At 45.6% G+C, this 17,850-nt stretch overlaps 2 protein-coding genes across 2 annotated transcripts; one reads left to right on the forward strand and one right to left on the reverse strand.

The window, feature by feature from the left end:
* Positions 1–2,620: 2,620 nt before the first annotated feature.
* Positions 2,621–5,951, reverse strand: LOC136547558 (probable protein phosphatase 2C 33). The gene is made up of 7 exons (XM_066539501.1): positions 5,487–5,951; positions 5,198–5,369; positions 4,895–5,112; positions 4,698–4,805; positions 4,468–4,593; positions 4,134–4,366; positions 2,621–3,253 (listed from the first exon to the last, which is right to left on the reverse strand). Exons 1-7 carry the CDS (start codon positions 5,694–5,696, stop codon positions 3,031–3,033), a joined length of 1,290 nt encoding a protein of 429 aa, XP_066395598.1. The 5' UTR covers positions 5,697–5,951; the 3' UTR covers positions 2,621–3,030.
* Positions 5,952–10,288: 4,337 nt separating this feature from the next.
* Positions 10,289–10,978, forward strand: LOC136547559 (uncharacterized). The gene has a single exon (XM_066539502.1). The coding sequence runs from the start codon at positions 10,508–10,510 to the stop codon at positions 10,766–10,768; it is 261 nt and encodes an 86-aa protein (XP_066395599.1). The 5' UTR covers positions 10,289–10,507; the 3' UTR covers positions 10,769–10,978.
* The last annotated feature ends 6,872 nt before the right edge of the window (positions 10,979–17,850 follow it).

A 17,850-nucleotide genomic window follows, 5' to 3' on the forward strand; every position in this document is an offset into this window, starting at 1 on the left:
AATGCGTGCTTCGCCTCACAACCTTTCGCGTTAACTATAGCTTCGGCGGCGGCGGCGGCGGCGAGCTCACCATCACCGATCGCCTGCCTGCGGGCGAGTACAAGCTGTCCAGGTATGTCGACATGTTTCAAGTGCAGGCGTTCTGGATGTAAGTATGTAACAAACCGTGCCGTTCCATGGTGATTAGATGATTTCTGAAAAAGATGCCTTATGAGCTGCTGTTCAGCACTGCATTTCATTTGGCCCTGCTGCTCAGAAGATTGTACGCTTCCAAAATTCAGCAGTTCACTCGAGTACTAGAACTAGCGACCAATACATTATACATCCATCGCTTCCAAAATTTAGCAGTTCTAATTCCAACTGAACGTTGAATAGTCTCCGGACTAGCGAGCATTATATTTCAGGACGAATGGAGTATATACCCGCATCTATCAACATTGAATAGTGCAAAACTCAAGGCCAAAAACCAAAAAAAAAGGGCATATATTGTATATGTTTCGTGCACATACATTTTCTACAGTGTTTCTTTTGGTCAACCTCACTCTCCACTTCTCCTTGATCTCATTCTCATGTATCTGAAATTTGTTGTGGTTGACAACATGTAATTTTATCATTGTTTGCCTATAAATTTATGGGGAAAAAAGTGTGAATTGTCTCTTTCTAAGTTGTCATTTTAATTGTACTATATATTTATTGTGTAAGATTGTTGTCTAAAATTTTTTTTCTCGACCGTGGCACGAGGCAAGTTTTTCATTAAGAGGGAGGTTGTCTAAAAATTCAGGGACACGAAATATAGCAAGTCCTATAATTTTGGGCCCCATTCTTTCGGCCTGACCCAAAATCCTAACAAATCAATCAATCTGCGATCGCTATATATATATACGAAAATTTGGGATCTAGTACTATACATCTCCTTCACCAAATCAAGCACCGGCGGGCGGCGCGGCGAGGCGCCGGATCAGGAGGACACACGATGTGGTCGTGCCGGTCGTTTCTGAGTCGACCACGCGTCTCCCTCCTCTCCCAACTCCACGCCGTCCGTCGCCGTGTCAACGAGCCGCCCTTTGTCCTGGGCGGCGGCTCACGGAGACACGTCTCGGACGTCAGCGATGGCGATCGTCGGGACGACTCCTTGGTCCAGCGCGGCAGAGCCCAGTGCGACGACGGACACCACAGGACGTCGTCCCTGCATCAGCAGCAGCACCAGCAGCATTTTTTGTACCTTGTGCTGGACGACATGGAGAAAGGGTGCGGTGCAGCGTCCACAAGCTGGACATAGACACCGACGACGACGACGATGACAACGTTGTTGGGCGCCTCCCCGGGTCTCCTGTATTCCGCATGCAGTACCCGACTTTCGGTGATTACGACAACGACCCGTACGTCGCGGTCCTGGGCAGCAACATCATCGGCATAGGCACCGGAAGCGAAGAGACCTTCGTCCGCCGTGACGCCATCACCGTGGCTTTCGACCTAAAGACGGCGGCGCTGACCATACTGCATGGCGTACCGGCTGAGATGCGTGACTGCTATTTCGATCTCGCCGTGGCCGCGGGCAACAAGCTGTGGCTCTTCCAAGCCGAGGGACGCGGCATGCACTGCCTCGAGCAAGAAGAGGAGGAGGATACCCATGGTGGCGGAGGCAGCGGCGAGGACGAGTCCTTGTACTCCAAACCGGGGTGGCGCTGGTCCGACCACACCGTCCCTGACACGGATGGCATCTGCGCTCACGCGCTGCACCCTCTCATGGATGGCATCTACGCTCACGCGTTGCACCCGGGGGCGACGCGCCTTCTTCGTGTCGTCCCTTTACGTGTACAACCACGCCGACGGCCACCGGGCCTGGGCCACGGTTACCTTCTCCTACGACACGGAGCGCGGCGAGTGGACGCACCATAGCGACTGGCAGCTGCCGTTCCAAGGCCAGGCGCACTACGACCGCGACCTGGCCACATGGATCGGCCTCCACTTCCACTTTCAACCTGGCAGATATAACGCCTTGGACACGGACGGCTACCTCTGCTGCTGCGACGTTCCGCCGCCGGCGCTGGGTCCGCCGCCGCCCTGGAAGCTCAGCAAGGAGAAGCTGTTCGTCGTGGACCTAGAGCGGCACATTGAGGCGAAGCTCGTGCCCATGGGTGGCGGCGGCAACTTCTGCCTTGTCGAGATCCTGACGCGCGAAGGTGTCGACAGGAAAGGATGCCTCGGCGACGGAGACAAATGCGTGCTTCACCTCACCACCTTTCGCGTCAAGTATGACGACGACGGCGGCGAGCTCACCATCACAAGCTGTCCAAATATGACATGTTTGAGGCGCAGGCGTTCTGGATGTAACAAGCCGTGCCGTTCCATGGTGATATGAGGATTTCTCAAGAAGATGCCTTTTGAGCTGCTGCTCTCAACATTGTACGCTTTATAATAATAACCAGTTCTGTTCATTCGAGTACTAGGGACCAATACATCCATCCCTTCAAAAATTCAGCAGTTCTATTCCAACTGAACATTGCAAAGGAAATCTCTGGAAAAAATTCAGCATTTCACTGCTTACCACAACACCAATCTGACTTACCACAACACCAATCTGACCAATCAACTATACTCTGCATCTGTCGACATTGAATAGTTCAAAACTCAACATGTTTCTTACTTAGCTTCAATCCCACCAAAAATATGTTCCACGATTAATACAAAGAGAACTCTCAGTAGCTATTTTATAGAAGGGAAAAAAATCACAGGCAGCAATAGGCAGGTCAATTTTTCCCTGCACAAGAGGCACACTACAGGGTACATCAAAACTACAAGCAAGTCATTTGAGCTATTTCCGCAACATCAAACTTTTCCATATGGGTTGTACGCAGGTAACAGACTAGTTAGCGCTCACCAGCCAAATATGTTTGTACCGGGCTGGCAATACAGTTAGTTTCAGCAAACAATTATACTTGGATCCAGCAACTTATTGTCCTCTCATTGCTTCTTTTCTCTGTGAAGCAAGCAGGCCGCAGGCTTGACTTAAACAGGGTCTTGATTGTTTCACCTGCAAGCTGTAGAGCGGCTAGATCTTTTACCTTCCATTGCATCTTTCTTCTTCCGACAGTCCGAACAGAGATATGGACCACCCCATGGAGCGTATGGGGAAGAGCAGTAACCACCTCCATTATCTGTCATCAAATCTTCGAATGGCTCTTGGTCCACTTGGCAGATTGCACAGCGAAAAGGTGGTGAAGCTGCTTTCAAGGACAAATTCCTACCCAACCTGCAACAGCAAGGCCTGGATGTTAATGGCACCGTAGGATGATAGAAGCCAGCGAAAACATAGAGGCCTTATAGTTTAGCCCTTCTCAACAAAACGCAGAGCAGTGATCCAAAGTAAGCATTTGAGAACCATGAAATTTTTAGCAACAGACTCAAAGTCCGAAAGCATTCCTAAGTTGTAACCAAACTAGAGAAGAGTTCCCTAAACAAGAGTTTGTTCATCCCAGGTTTGCAGCTGAAACATTTGATGTCACATCTAGAGACTAGAGGTAAGACTTCAAAATGTAGCTCTGATAACATATTACATGTACACCTGGGCAAATAGTATATTGTAAAGCTGATACAAAAAATCAAAGAATGTACATTGTTAATCCTGTATGCATGTCGAGGAAAAACGGGGAAAAAAAAGGGAAGGAAGATAACTTGTACTCCTAAGATTGATACCCAGCTCATGGTAGCACACCAAGTTCAGATAAACACTCTCGTCATTTATACAGAATACAAGTAAAACACCATCAGTGCTCTAGTTTATGAAAAAACTTGGCTGTGTTTGAAAGGTCTAGATTAACCTTTTCTCACTAAAATAGCTCTGACATCTCAAATAAGACATGTCAACGAAAGCTTCACTGACCACGTATAAAAGATAATGTAAGTTAGTAATGGGAATAGGCTTAAAGGCAAAGCTCCTAGAAATAAAACAGCTATCCAGATATGCTAAGAAATTAACAAGGTTCACCATGCCACACATTATATATGTTATATTGAAATCGAATATGAAAACGAGCTCAGTGAGTAGCACGAAAGAAAATGATACTGCTCATCTATGACAAAGAAATTAACACAAAGACAAATGCAGTGGAGCATTTGAACAACAAGCATACCTTTCTTCTAACATTGCGGACCCTTCTTCAAATAACTCCTCCACAGAACCAATGGAGGCAGACTTGCCTCCAAGCTTTCCAACTGAACTATGCGACCTTCTACGAAAAAGTGACTTCAACTTGTTCTGATTTTTCTTTGGAGACAATTGCGGTGATGTCAAATGATCGGATGGTATAATGTCAACTACGACACAGGTGGTGTCATCCTTTAGCCCGCTTGTTTTCAGAGCTTGCTGCATGGACATAACAATGGACATTGAAATTAGAAACTGAGCCAACCGTAGTAGCTGCACCATTCAGGGCCTCAAAGTAGTCCAGCTAAATGCTGAATTACCTTGACGACAAGCTTCGCTGCCAGTTCTGCAGGCAATCCTCTGCATGCTTGTGCAGCTGCTTCATTGGATAATGCATCCCATATGCCATCTGATGCTATTATCAGCCTTCCTCCGGTGTTTGATAGCTGAAGTTACAAAAATCACAAAGAAGCAACTTTGACAACTCAGTATAACATGCGTCACAGAAAAACTAAAGTGCAGATCCCTGCATTTCGTAATTTATATCAACCTTGACTTGCTTGACATGTGGAATGGGCACAATGAACTCCCCAACATCCATGTCCCCAATGGATCTTGAAAGGCACAAGCCACCGGGCCAGCACCGGAGAGGACCGACCTAAACTCCTCAACATTGATGCAGAAATGTATCAAGCAATTGATTGAGGATAAGCAAGTTACTGATTCACTCGAACTGAACCGGTTTACCTCCTGGCCACCGAAGAGATTCAGACGGCCTACTTCCCCACCGCTGGCCGTGACACGCTCCCGCTCCTCTGCATTCTCCTCCAGGCGGTGGTCCACGGTTAGCAGCTGCAACTCGCCGCCCTGCGTGTCCAGGATGCAGCGCGAGTCCCCCACCGACGCCACTGTGACCGTGAACCCATCGATGACCACCAGTGTCGCCGTGGTTCCAGACACCTCCCCTGAAAGAGGTAGTGGCGTTGAGCTCCAAGCTCGACTGCAAAATGTAATGTACGTGATCGGGGTGGCAGTGGCAGTGGTACTGACCCTTGCGCTGGAAATCGATGTCGGCCTTGACAAAGCCGGCGACGAGCGCGCGGGGCAGCGCCTGAAGCCAGTCGTCGCGGCCGATGTCCGGCGGCAGCGCGCTCATGACGTGCTCGAGCAGATGCTCCTTGCTGTAGACCGCCGCTGACGCGCCGTTGTGGCCGTCGAACACCTGGCGCGCCAGATCCAAGCAGCGGAGGGGCGTCAGATCAGGGCGCAGCAGCAAGAGAAAGAGAGAGGAAGATAGAGAGCAGCAGCGGAGAGGGAGGGGCGGTTGGGCGGTACGTACCGCGAAGACGGAGAACGCGGATGCGGGGTCCCCGGGGACGCGGAGGCAGTCGGGCTTGACGAGGAAGTAGTCCTCGCCGCGCTTGGCGAAGCCGGCGTGGCCGTAGCGCAGGGCCGGGCGCTCGGAGCCCCCCGCGCGGAGCTCGCGGCCGATGAGTGTGGCCAGGGGCAGCGCCGGCGGCAGGCGCCTCTCCCTCGCGGCGCTCGCCATCGCCGCCCGGTCCCGGTGGTCGCCTTCAGACTTTAGCTGGCACCTACCGCCTTGGGTTGGGTTAGGTCCTTGGAAGAAGACAATAGGCAGAGGCCACCATTCGTGGCGCGGAGGAAGGCCGCGGCGAGGTGCGGACGGCTGGGATCCGAGATTGCGCGGCTGGCGGTGCAAATCAGAGGGGATTGGCGTGCTCTCGGTAGCGGCCGGGGTTCCCTTCCCGGGAGAAGAGGAGAGGAGCAGAAGAGACCGAGAGACGGCAATGGAGTAGGACAAGGTCCCCTTCCTTGCTTATAATTAGCGGGCGCATGGTGGGATGGGAGTGAGGGTAACAAATGGGATTTGAGGAACAACGAGGGTGTTCACTGAAAAATTACTCTACTGTACTACACTGGGTTAGTTAGGGCTTCTTTGACATGGCTTATGTCGATTTCGGATTTATCTATTTTGCGTAAATCGAGGCACTGTAGCGTAAAGCCGTTTTGTAAGTCAGGATTAAAATGAACTAGAAGTCGAGAAAAGCCAGTTTTTCTGGCTTCACCGGCTTTGGCTTCACCGGTGAAGCCGTTTTGGATGAGCCGTACCAAAGAGGGCTTTAGCATGTGTTTGGTTGGTTGGATTTGTATGGAAGGGATGGGACTATCCATGTCGATTGGTTGGATGAATTATTGGGACCAGTAAAACCATAGATAGAGAATATATCCTCAGATGCTGGATTTCTTAGTTCGTAAAAATCTCTCGAACCAGTTTATCCATGTCTTCTGATCTTTGTCATTAGTAAATAAATTAAGAATAATCAGTATGTTATATTATTACTTAGTAATTATGTTGGTAGGATTAGTTTAGATAAGTGCTAATATGTTGATTAGTGCATGTTTTATGTGCTAATTAGGTTATTAGTTCTGCTAATTAACATATTTATTTTAAATTAGTGATTTTCATGGTAAAATTAGTATTAGTACATATTTATTAGTGTCTAATTAATTATTATTATTTTTAAATAATAAATATAATTAGACAACTATTCTGATCTCATCTATTTTCATCTATCCACCCAAATAGAAAAATAGCTTGTTCTATCTATCCCACCAAACATACTATCATATCCTTATTCCAATGTTGTATCCCATCCAACTTTATTCTCGAACCAAACGCACCTAACGCACCTAGTTAACTGAGGGGGTGTTTGGTTGCCCCTCCTAAATTTTAGTCGTTGTCCAATCGGATGTTTAGATACATGCATGGAGTATTAAATATAGACTAATTACGAAACTAATTACATAGTTGAAGACTAATTTACGAGACGAATCTTTTGAGCCTAATTAGTCCATGATTTGACAATGTTTTGCTACAGTAAACATGTGCTAATGATAGATTAATTAGGCTTAAAAAATCGTCTCGTGAAGTACTGACGAATTATGTAATTTATTTTTTATTAGTATCTGAACATCTTATACAACATCCTACCAACATACCTCCTAAATTTTAGTAGCCGAATCAAATAACCCCCGAACCGAGCAGCGCAAAGCAAAGCAAAGAGGAGCCCAGACTGTTTGGTTAATAAAGTTAGTAGTGACAGTGATGTGGCAGGCCATCTCTGTCTGCACTTTACAGTGTAGTACTACAGGAGAGCAGAGTTGTCACTCATCTCACTCTCTCTTTTTTTCAAGAAACGACGCAGGTAGTCACATTTGTTATATTTGGATGCTTGCAAAATACTATTATATCACGGCTTTATGTAACGTGGTGTGCGACATAATGATGTTTTAACTGGCTATTGTTAGCTAGCTAATGGCTGTAGCTCATTCTTAGCTGCCTCAAACTAGTCGTGTGATAATTTCATACAAGAACTGGGGCCCTATTTTCTTAACGAGTGTTAGTTCAGCTTCAATGAAATCCTGTCAAACACCAACTTAGAAGAAGAATAATCATCACAAGAGAAGCTCTAAAAGGGAGGAATTGTTTTTCTTTTTCTACTACAAAAGTAAAGTCTCATAAATATGGTTTCTTCGCCTCCTCTTGCTCGCTAGGTGAAGCCATTTGCAAACAATTCCTAGTAAATAGGACACAAAAGACAGGTGAAATCACCACCTCAAAAGAAATAGATAGGTGAAATCATGCTAGAAGCTACTTTTGTTCTTAAAATGGTTGTGCTCCTTCGTTTTGCTATTTCAGTGTTGTTAGTGGTTTTCTTTTGGTCCTTTTGTTGCCGAGCTGATTTTAGTCTAAATTATGAGACACGTTTGCAAAGTTTGGATGATGGCTTACCACTCTTAGCATGCTCTTGCCAAAACAATAACCCCTATGTATCAAATAGGACCTTGATCGCATTGAATAAAATTATGAACCGCATCACTCTACGAAGCATATATAATGTTGTGTCCTTTATCAACGTACAAACATTAAAACCAAAAGCTCAAGCCGTACGTGAAGAGCGGCTCACCGGGCGGTACTTCCTCTGATCCAATTTATATACGGCATAATTTAATATGATGTAGTCTACCAAGTTAGGTTTGACCATTTATTTATTTTATTTTATTATTATTTGATAGTACATTTTAGTTAAAAATTGTTGTCCACATTATTAGTCAAAGATTGTAAATTTAAATCGTAATATACGTGTGCGTATAGAGACCCGATGAAGTAAATAGGACCAATCGAAGTAGTCCTAATTAAGGAGTAAATTGAGCCGATGTTTGTTGAAAGGGAAATGACACTTATTTAGAAAATAGAAATGGTACTTCCTCGACTATTGTTCGTGGTGTTTAACTGTTTATTTTCTGCACTCCTACGTGATGCGCACCTGTACGTGCAGCCGAGGGCGGAGGCAAAAAGGCGGCAACAACAACAACAACAAAAAAGGTGATGCGTGCGAATTGCAGAGAAAGTGGCAGGCAGGGAGGCAAAACACCTGAACTGGAAAGCGTGCCGATTCATCATTCATTCATCGGATCCGAGGGAGAAAGCCATCAGAATCGCAGACAGCTTTCTTTTCTTTGGTTGTTTTGTTTATAAAATGAATGAATCAACGAAGAGACGGTTAGCGAAGGAAGGAAATGAAAGATTAACTAAGAAGCGGGACGCGTGAATTCGGTGAGCAGAGCAGGAGAATGAATCCTGCAGGCTGCAGCATCCACCTACATGCTGTACACAGAGCGACACCAGTTGGCTACCTTGTCATCAGTCAACTTGATGATGAGCGGCGAGCAATGCATCCATGCGGTTCAGGTTGAGAGCATCCAGAACGTACAATTCGTGGAGGCATGGCATCGCAGCAGCTAATTGGATTTGGACGAGACTATCCGATCGAGTATTATGTTTATGTTATCTGCCGGTGACACCAACGAACTCCTCATAGCAGGTAGGTGGTGGTTGTTGGTTAGTATATATATCATCACTAAACTAGACTGCTCCTAATACTGAAAGTGCGTGTGTATTCATTCGTTTTGAAAAAGAATAGAAACCATTGAAAGCATTCGTAACAGCTGTTGCTACACTTACTGACGCTGACCGGTGATACTAGACAGGAGCGCGGTATTGGGCACCCCCAGCTGGAACTGGAAGGGAAGGGAGTGCCAATTCAGACTTCAGAGCTCAGAGGAAGGAAACCAGAATATGGCAGACAGCTTTGTTCGTGTGATGTTCTCGGTTAGTTGGATGGAACGCGTCAATTAGGTGGTGAGCAGGTGGCTGACGGGATTATATATGCCGTTGGATTTACGATGATGGTGGTGGTGGTTATTATATTTTTAGTATATGGTGGCACGCACGACACTGGCTCTATTCGCTTCACTGAAAAAATAAGCCGAAAACACTGTTCTGGCTGAAAAAACAAGCTGAAAATACGGATTATAAGATAAGCAAACAAGACCACTGCCCTATAGGCTCCATGTAAGCTTACGACTCATTTTTCCTCTCTTCTCCACCTCAGCATTTAACTAGCTTATAAGCTGTTATTATACTCGCTCTTACAGGGAATCGATCATGAGCTTGCTATGATTGGGCGCTCGCATGGGAATGAACGAACCAACCAACGCAGAGGAAGCTTCAGGCTTGTTTCGCACTGTACTACTCTACGACCAAGCAAATCTGTTAGGCTGATGGTGATGGAGATGGCAAACATTCCTCTGCTTCCAAACTAACCTAAGCCGCGTCTCGTCTCATTGTATTCGTATACGTGTATGTATACACAGTATATACACTAGTGTATGGCTCTGTTCGCTTCGCTGAAACTAATGCATATGCGGATTTGTTACGAAAGAAAATGAAAAGCAGGGTTGAAGCGGTATGTGAACCGGAACGTGATGCTGCCATCTCGATCTCGTTGCGGCGCGCGTGGCCGTTGGTTGACAGGCCATTTGGTGGAGCAGAGGCGGTGGTCGCGCTCGTATAGCCCGATCCAACAAGGCCTGGCCGCCTGGGCTGGGCTGCCAAGTGCCAACGGCAGCAGCAATTGGAAATGGGATCTCCCAACGGTCGGTCTTTGATCGGACGGCTGAGGCGGCGGTCAAGGTAGAGAGGCAGCGAGGGGTCATCATGGACACGGATGGCGTTGCAGATGAAGCAAGCATAGGATGCCGCTGGCGGTCCGGCAAGAATCCCTGAGTCCCCTGAGCTCCATTTATTCCTCCTCCTCGATCAGTCAGTCCTCACATCACACGTCAGGGTCACTGCGTCAGGCAGGCGGCAGGACTAGCTATTTAGCAGCCTCGTCTGGCTGCTCTCATCTACAGAGCATCCAATCTATCCAGCCGTCTCTTCTCTCCCAGAGCCCACAGCCCGCCATTGTCTCAGATCAGAAATAACCAGCTGAAATGGCGCCGACGTACCGGCCCTACTACGGCGCCGGCGAGGAGCAGCAGCAACAACGGAAGGTGAAGCCGGTGGGGAGGTGGTTGGCTGCGTGGAGCGTGCTGGGCCTTGGCGGCGACCCGGCGGAGATGAAGCGGCGGAGGCGGGTGGCCGGCTACAAGGCGTACGCGGTGGAAGGGAAGGTGAAGGCGTCCATACGCAGGGGCCTCCGCTGGATGAAGGCCAAGTGCGAGCGCATCGCCTCCATTCCCAATCAGAGCTGAGCGCTGAGCCGGCCCTGAGCTAGGCTGCCCGTTGCGTTGCGCCGCCGTTGCTTCGGTTGTTCCTTCCTTGTTCCGCTTCATTACATTCTGCCTTGCTTGTGTTTTCTTCTTCTTGCTTTGCCGTCTCTTCCTTAGCTATCTAGCTCCTGTACTTCCTGTGGACCCATTTTCCTTTATTATTATCTTATTATGGGTAGCAGATTAGATGCATGTGCATGTGCTGAGCATGGCGGTGGCGCGCTGGCTGGCAGGATCATGATTTGCTTGCTTGTTTGCTTGTCCTCAACTGATCGGTGACTCATGCATGGTGATTTGGTGATGGGTGCGTGTGCGTACAAGGTGAGCAAGCTACAGATGCTTTCCTTCTCTTCGCGTACGTCCGACGCTCGTGTACTCTACGCCTATGTACAGTACGCCTACTACGAGGGAGCTATAATAATGCAAGCTTTTAATTTGCATGACCAAGGCAAGGAGTGGTTGTTGTTCATTGTTACTAGCATGTGGAAATGATAAGGGCGTTCGGCTGGTATAGTTGCTTATTCTCTCTCACAGAATATTATTCAATCATCCAGAACTATTCAAAAAAAAATGTTCACCGGACCATCCGAACGAGCTGCCCACGTTGATCGATCCGAGGAAACTCGTCCGCACGCGTCCGGCAAAAAAAAAAGTCACGTTCCCAATCAGCTCCCCATGCGATCTCCTTCTCAAGTCCCACGCGCTCCCGAATGCTCCTTCCCAGATTCCACCTCCAATCACGCTCTTTCCCATCACGCAGTCGCGCTCGCGCGCCTCAACCTGCGCCCTCCCCCCTCGCGCTCACCCACGCCGCCGCCGCCGCGCCCTCCACACATATCGTCGTCGTCGCCGCCGCCACCCCCTCGTGCCTCCTTGCGCTCCTTTGCCCCTTTGATAGCGACCCTCGGCCCCTTCTCCCTGGCCGACAGTGGCTCGAGGAGCCCCTCCCATGAACAGCAACGATTGGACACCTCCCTCCCGGTTGGCGACGGCGCGTTGGGCCCCTTCCGGCCACCTGTTTGAGGACGGCAGCGTACTGCAGGGCAGTGGCGTGGGATCCAGAGCAGTAGATGAGGAGATAGCGAGGGTCGTAACACAGTTGTTCGTCCAACTCCCCATTGCATCGCACCTATGTCGAGTTACATAAACATTTAAGCTTTTGAGTTCAATGATTTATGAGAGGCTCCCCTTAATATGTGCTTATGATTAGAATTCATAAAATGACCTCAAATGGCAATTGCACATACTAAACCATATAGGAGACTCTCCCTAAATTATTGCATTCATGGGGTGCATGTGTGTGTGACAAAGTAAAACCGTGATGCATATGACAAGATATATCACACAGGAATAAATATAAAGGCATCTCATCAAGTATTTTCGTTCTAGCATGCATAGTCCTTATGAAAATAAATATAACACATGTATGTCACACATAGCACTCATTTCACATTTTCTCAAGTCCACAAGCCACTAATATAATATAAAAAAGGTCATGTCTCAAGAGATACATAGATAAAGCATAAGTGAGTCTTATCTCTCACATGATACAATCTAGCTCAAAAGATTATATTAATAAAGCTCAAGAAACTATAGCCTGCAGTACATATCTTTAGGTACAAAGATAAGCAAATAAAACTATCCTAAAGCTTTAATCAGTTTTTCTCCCCCTTTGTCATCTATCACCACAAAGGTCCAACAATGACATACTAAGGACAAAGGGGCTGCAAGCTGTCTCTGAAAGCTATGATCACTCATCATCATCTTTATCTCTACCAGCATCCTCATCATCTGAGCATGTAGCACCGGTTGGACGAGAACCACAAACGTGTCATAGAAACTACCCGTGAGGTTACTCCACCAGTCTGAAGTATACTCGTCTGCAGCACTGGGACGTGGCTGAGAGTGAGTAGGCACCCGAGCCTATAGTGGTAAAGTGTCAGGGTGCTCTGGAGCCTGCTACTGCTGCTGTCGTTGAAGGAACTCAGCAAACTCTGCATCGTACCTGCCCTGTTGCTGCTCCTCGGTCTCAGGCTCACTAGCTGCCTCATCTGATAGTAGAGACCTAGGAGGATCAAGCTCAAGTCTAGAAGCAATCTACTTCAGAGTCTGAGTATCCTTCCTCCTAGCCTCCCTCTCCTTCTGCTGACAGGTCCGTATGTCCTTGCACATCCCAAAAATAGCACTGAACATCATGCGAATAGGAGAAGGAGGACTACGGCGATGTGGAGAAGAATGTGAAGGAGCATATGGTAGAGGGGAAGCTCGTCCTTCCGCTGCACCACCTATAGGTGCATCTGGCTCTGGTGCTGCTGCTGCTACTCCTGGTCCTATTGGAGGTACCCCGACCTTAGGTAAGTCTGCAACAATCTTCAGGGCCTTATGTACCTTGTCATACTCAAAGGTATGCCCTGTAACCTGCTCAATCATGTGCATGATGTAGGGACCAAAACCATAGCCCTTGAGGGTCCTCTCACCTACACTCCGGATCTCACACCAGATAAAGTCAAAAACACTAAAGGGTCGAACATCAGGTGTCATCCTGTGGAGCAGGTTCCTGGAGTAATCTATGATGTTTTCCTTATCTCCACCCTTGCAGTCAATGGTCTTCCTAAACATCCTGTCCAGGTATCTATAAGTAGGGTGAAGACCTAGAACCTTGCCCACTGCTCATCTCTTACCTCCTAGTGGGTACATGTAGGCCAGCAGCTCTGGAGGAAGTACCTGCTCTGTATGAATCATGTCCCTCTGAAGATCCTCCTCTAAAAAACCAAGCAGGGCGGCAAAAGCATCATAATCCACACTGTACCACTGTCCCTCTAGCATCCAGTGCATACGCCTCTCATCCTCCTCAATATACAGGGTGGCATAGAACTGAGCTACCACATCTGTGCTCCAGTCATGCTAGAACTCTATAATCTCATAAACCCATGTATGCTCACAAATGGCAACAGCGTGATCAATGAAGGCCTTCTGCAAATCTCTGATGTACTGCCAGTGAATCCACTGAGACTAGCAATCACTGGGTTTCTAGTGAGGATCACACTAGTGTAGTAGTCCATATGAAAGGCTATCCGAAATCGATGATCAAACTGAATCCTAGACAAGCCCCTTATATCAATTCTTCTTTCATCTCTGGCCCTTCTGGTCATGTCTTTCCCTCGATAGTCAACTTTGGCAACATAAGAGGCTACACTAGGTGGATGTGGCTCAAGTAAACCATAGTGCATACCCTGACCTGGCTAGTGCTGAGCCAGAGGTACTGCCTGCTCCTCCTCAATCTCTTGCTCATCATCTGAGCTGCCGCCATCTAAACCTCTATCAGTGCTCTTCCTCTTTCTGGTACTAGGCTCCACTCTATACTCCTCTATATCTATGTTAGAGGAAGAGCTAATGTCTCTCTCTTTGTACTGTGGAGCAGCCCTAGTAGCCCTGGAGAGTCCCCTGCTCCTGCTGACTGTATCTGGGATGCATTTCCTGTCTTGCCTTCTTGTATTTCTCCAAAGCTAGGTCATGCCTATGCTTGGACCTAGGCTCCTATCTTCCACTCATAGCTGTTGTCCTGTATTCAAAGATTTACAAGGAATTTTAGATACATGCCCAAACTATAGCTTATTTTGGTTGAAATATAGAAATAAGAATAATTATCCTATGCTTTGTAATCACCTCAACCAAACTAGGTCAAAAGGTTCACAAAATACAATAGACAATTAAACTTAGTCCTAAAAATCAACCATTGAGAAGATTGAAATAAGAGAGCAAAATCTGCTCTGCTGTCCTATACCGGACATGTCCAGTAGTCCGGTATGAGCGGATAGCAACCCTGACTGGGATCCTTGGCTCAATCTACAACCAATCTAATCCAAACTCTAGGCATTGCTTCTAGACAAGTAATGTAGCATCTGTACCAAAGAGATTCTAAAATCATGCCCTAACCGCTTAGATTGGATGAGGTTCAGGATTAGGGTACCTTGTGAGAGTGAATGAAGATGCGATTGGAAATCTAAGTCCCGAAGTCTTCGATCTTGATATAAATCTCCTCCGATCCAATCTCCCTTTCTTCCTTTTCACGGTGGAAACTCAAAATCGCCAATGAAGGTCGAGGAGAGGCGGCTGGGTTGGCTACAAGGAGGAAAAATAACTTGGCCGAAGGGGTACTGGCCGTTTTATAACCCCGCTTATACCTGCATACCGGACACGTCTGGTATTTGTGGGCTAGCTGTTCTTATTCCAAATTTCATTCACTTAATTCTAATCCCCTTCTCTATCATTTCTTGATCTAAAAACATGTATGTCCTTGATCCAAATAAGGCGTAATTACTTTTCTTATCCAAATGCCATGAGTATCACTTCTCTTTTCCAAATATTTGGCATATATAGATTTTGATTACTTAAGAGAGAGATTATGAGACATAGTAGATTGTGGACTTAAGAAAGTCATGTCATGTGTAATTAGTCAATCAAACAATCAAGGGGAGCTATAATTATCTCATGACAAGGCTAGGTCACAAAGACCAAGATTCAAATAGTTTTTCAAATTTACATCACCTACACATGCTAGTTATGGGTTTTGAAAAAACATCTCTCCTATGTCACACAAATGCATATTCTAACATATAAAGAGCCTTAGATGCACTTACAATGCATGTATGTAAATACATACCTTTGCCTTGAGCCCACAAGAACACCACTAAGAAGACACATAGCATGATAATCTTTATGTTGACCTTAATTGCCAAATAATCATGCTGATACATTTTCATCCAAAGGACTACAAAGAATGCTAGATAAATTTGTTAGTCTACAAAGGTGCAAAATAGAAACTGAGCTCCCCCTAAATAAGTGTTTTAAGTAATTTGAATGACTTTTATCTAGCACTTTATTCTATTAAGAATTTGGGAGTCAATTTTCTATTTTGAACCGCAACCAAATAATTTGCTATATTTAAATTTGAGTTCAAGAGATGCTCACAATTCACTTAGATTTGGTAAACCATAAGCTTCTGAGTCACTTAATGATATATAAAAAATATATGGATTAAAGACTCAATTGTAATCCAATTAGTGTTCTGGTTCCTACAATACCGGACACGTCCGGAATACGTAGAACAGAAACACTTTATTTCTGTCCCTGACCATACCGAACACGTCCGATAGTAATACCGGACACGTCCGATAGGTGCATGACAGAAACAAATAACCCGTTGCTTGTGATTTTTTGTTTTAGCTATAGTATTTATTTTATGTCCTGTATCTCAACAAATGAATTGCTCTACTAGAGAGCTATTAAAAGCATCATATGGCAAACATGATAATTATCAAGTAAAACTAATTAGCCACTTTTAATTTTTCACAAATATGCCTATTTGTGAGTCATTAAGCATAGAATAAACAAAGTGGCTATCCTATAGGGTTTAGGTACTTGTTGTCAATGGTGAGGATGAAGTAGATGATATATTCATTAACTTATCTTTGGGTCAACCATATAGGATACTATGATAAGAATTGGTTGATAGATTGAGTAAATATTTTCAATTTACTTGGTCAACCACCATGAAGGCTTCATTTCATCACCAAGTACCTACATCATTAACCTAAGCACACTTTGGTACCCAACTCTTGTTGGGTCCTTTTGGGTTAGTCAACAAGTGCTTAGGCACCCAAATGGCTTTAGCAATAGTTTGTGGTGAACATATCACCTTGCTAGTGCTAACTCCATTTGTGGTCTTCCTAAGCATATCATTATAAACAAATGTGTTCAGCTTAGGTGTGTTACCATTTGGGCATTCATAGCTTAAATGCCACTTTCTTCTACAAGCATAGCATATGCGACCTTTATTTGCTCTATACTTGCTTTGCTTGTGTGGACATCTATCAACCTTGTGGCCCATCTCATTGCATCCATAGCATCTTCTTGTTGCAACTTGGGCTTCATTTCTTACCTCTTTGTATATTGGGCATTTCTTGGTAGGATGCCCCAATTTCTTGCTCATGAGACAAGTGCTTTGTTCATCACTTTTCTTTTAGTTGGCCAACTTGTTTGAGGCCTTTTGTTCGGCCACTTCACACTTGTCGGCTCAACTCTTATGTGGACACATGGCCCACTCATGTCCATATAATCCACAACCATAGCATAACCTTCTTCTATGTTTCTTGCTCTTGGTTGTGTTGGACTTGCTTGAGACGTGATTCTTTTGTTGGGTTTTAGAGGAAGCAAGGTTTGAACCCTTCTCAAGCTTCTTCACCATGTTATCATGGTTATCTTGAGAAGGTTGTGCTTTCTCCTTACCCTTCAACCGAATCATATCTTTCTTTAATCTTTCCACCTCTTCTTTGAGCTCTATGTTTTCTATGAGATTTAGCTCAATCAAAGATTGGCTTGCTTGAGGAGCACATTCATTAGTACAAGAAATATTTAATTGAGATGGTGTACTAGTTAGTGAATATGTGAGAAGTTGAGAAAATTTTACCGATGTGATCACAACCTCATGAGCCACCTCAAGCATGATGCTTGATTCTACTACTTCATCATAAGAGCACTTTAGATGAACATAGTTTCCTTGTAGCACATTATACTTGCTTGATAGTTCATCTAGCCTTGACTTGAGCTCAAAGTTTTCCTTCTCTAGTTGTGAAACACTAGAAGAGGAGTTAGTAACTAAAGCATGCTCAATTGACAATTTTTTATACCTTTCACTTAGAGTCTTTAGTTCTTCCATCTTAGAGATGAGAAACAATTCTTGTTTTTGAAGTGATTGCTCTTGCTTCTCAATCTCTTCTTCAAGCTCATCATTTTTTTCAACTATCTTCATGATGATGAACTTGTCCTTGCAGTTGAGATGATCAAGGTTGTAGTTATCTTCAACTTCAACATCACTCTTATCTTGATCATCCACTTATGCTTTCTCCTTCTCTTAATCTTTCTTGTTACTCTTTTTCTTGATTTTCTTGGCCATGAGACATAAGTGATGAGTAACATGAGATACTGAGGTTGACTCATCACTTGGTCACCGCCAGGCTTGAGCATCATTGCAAATAGCTGCTTGCTGCTCTGCTGCCTCGGTA

This window comes from Miscanthus floridulus, chromosome 3 (genome assembly GCF_019320115.1).
Source record: "Miscanthus floridulus cultivar M001 chromosome 3, ASM1932011v1, whole genome shotgun sequence".
Taxonomy (NCBI): domain Eukaryota; kingdom Viridiplantae; phylum Streptophyta; class Magnoliopsida; order Poales; family Poaceae; genus Miscanthus; species Miscanthus floridulus.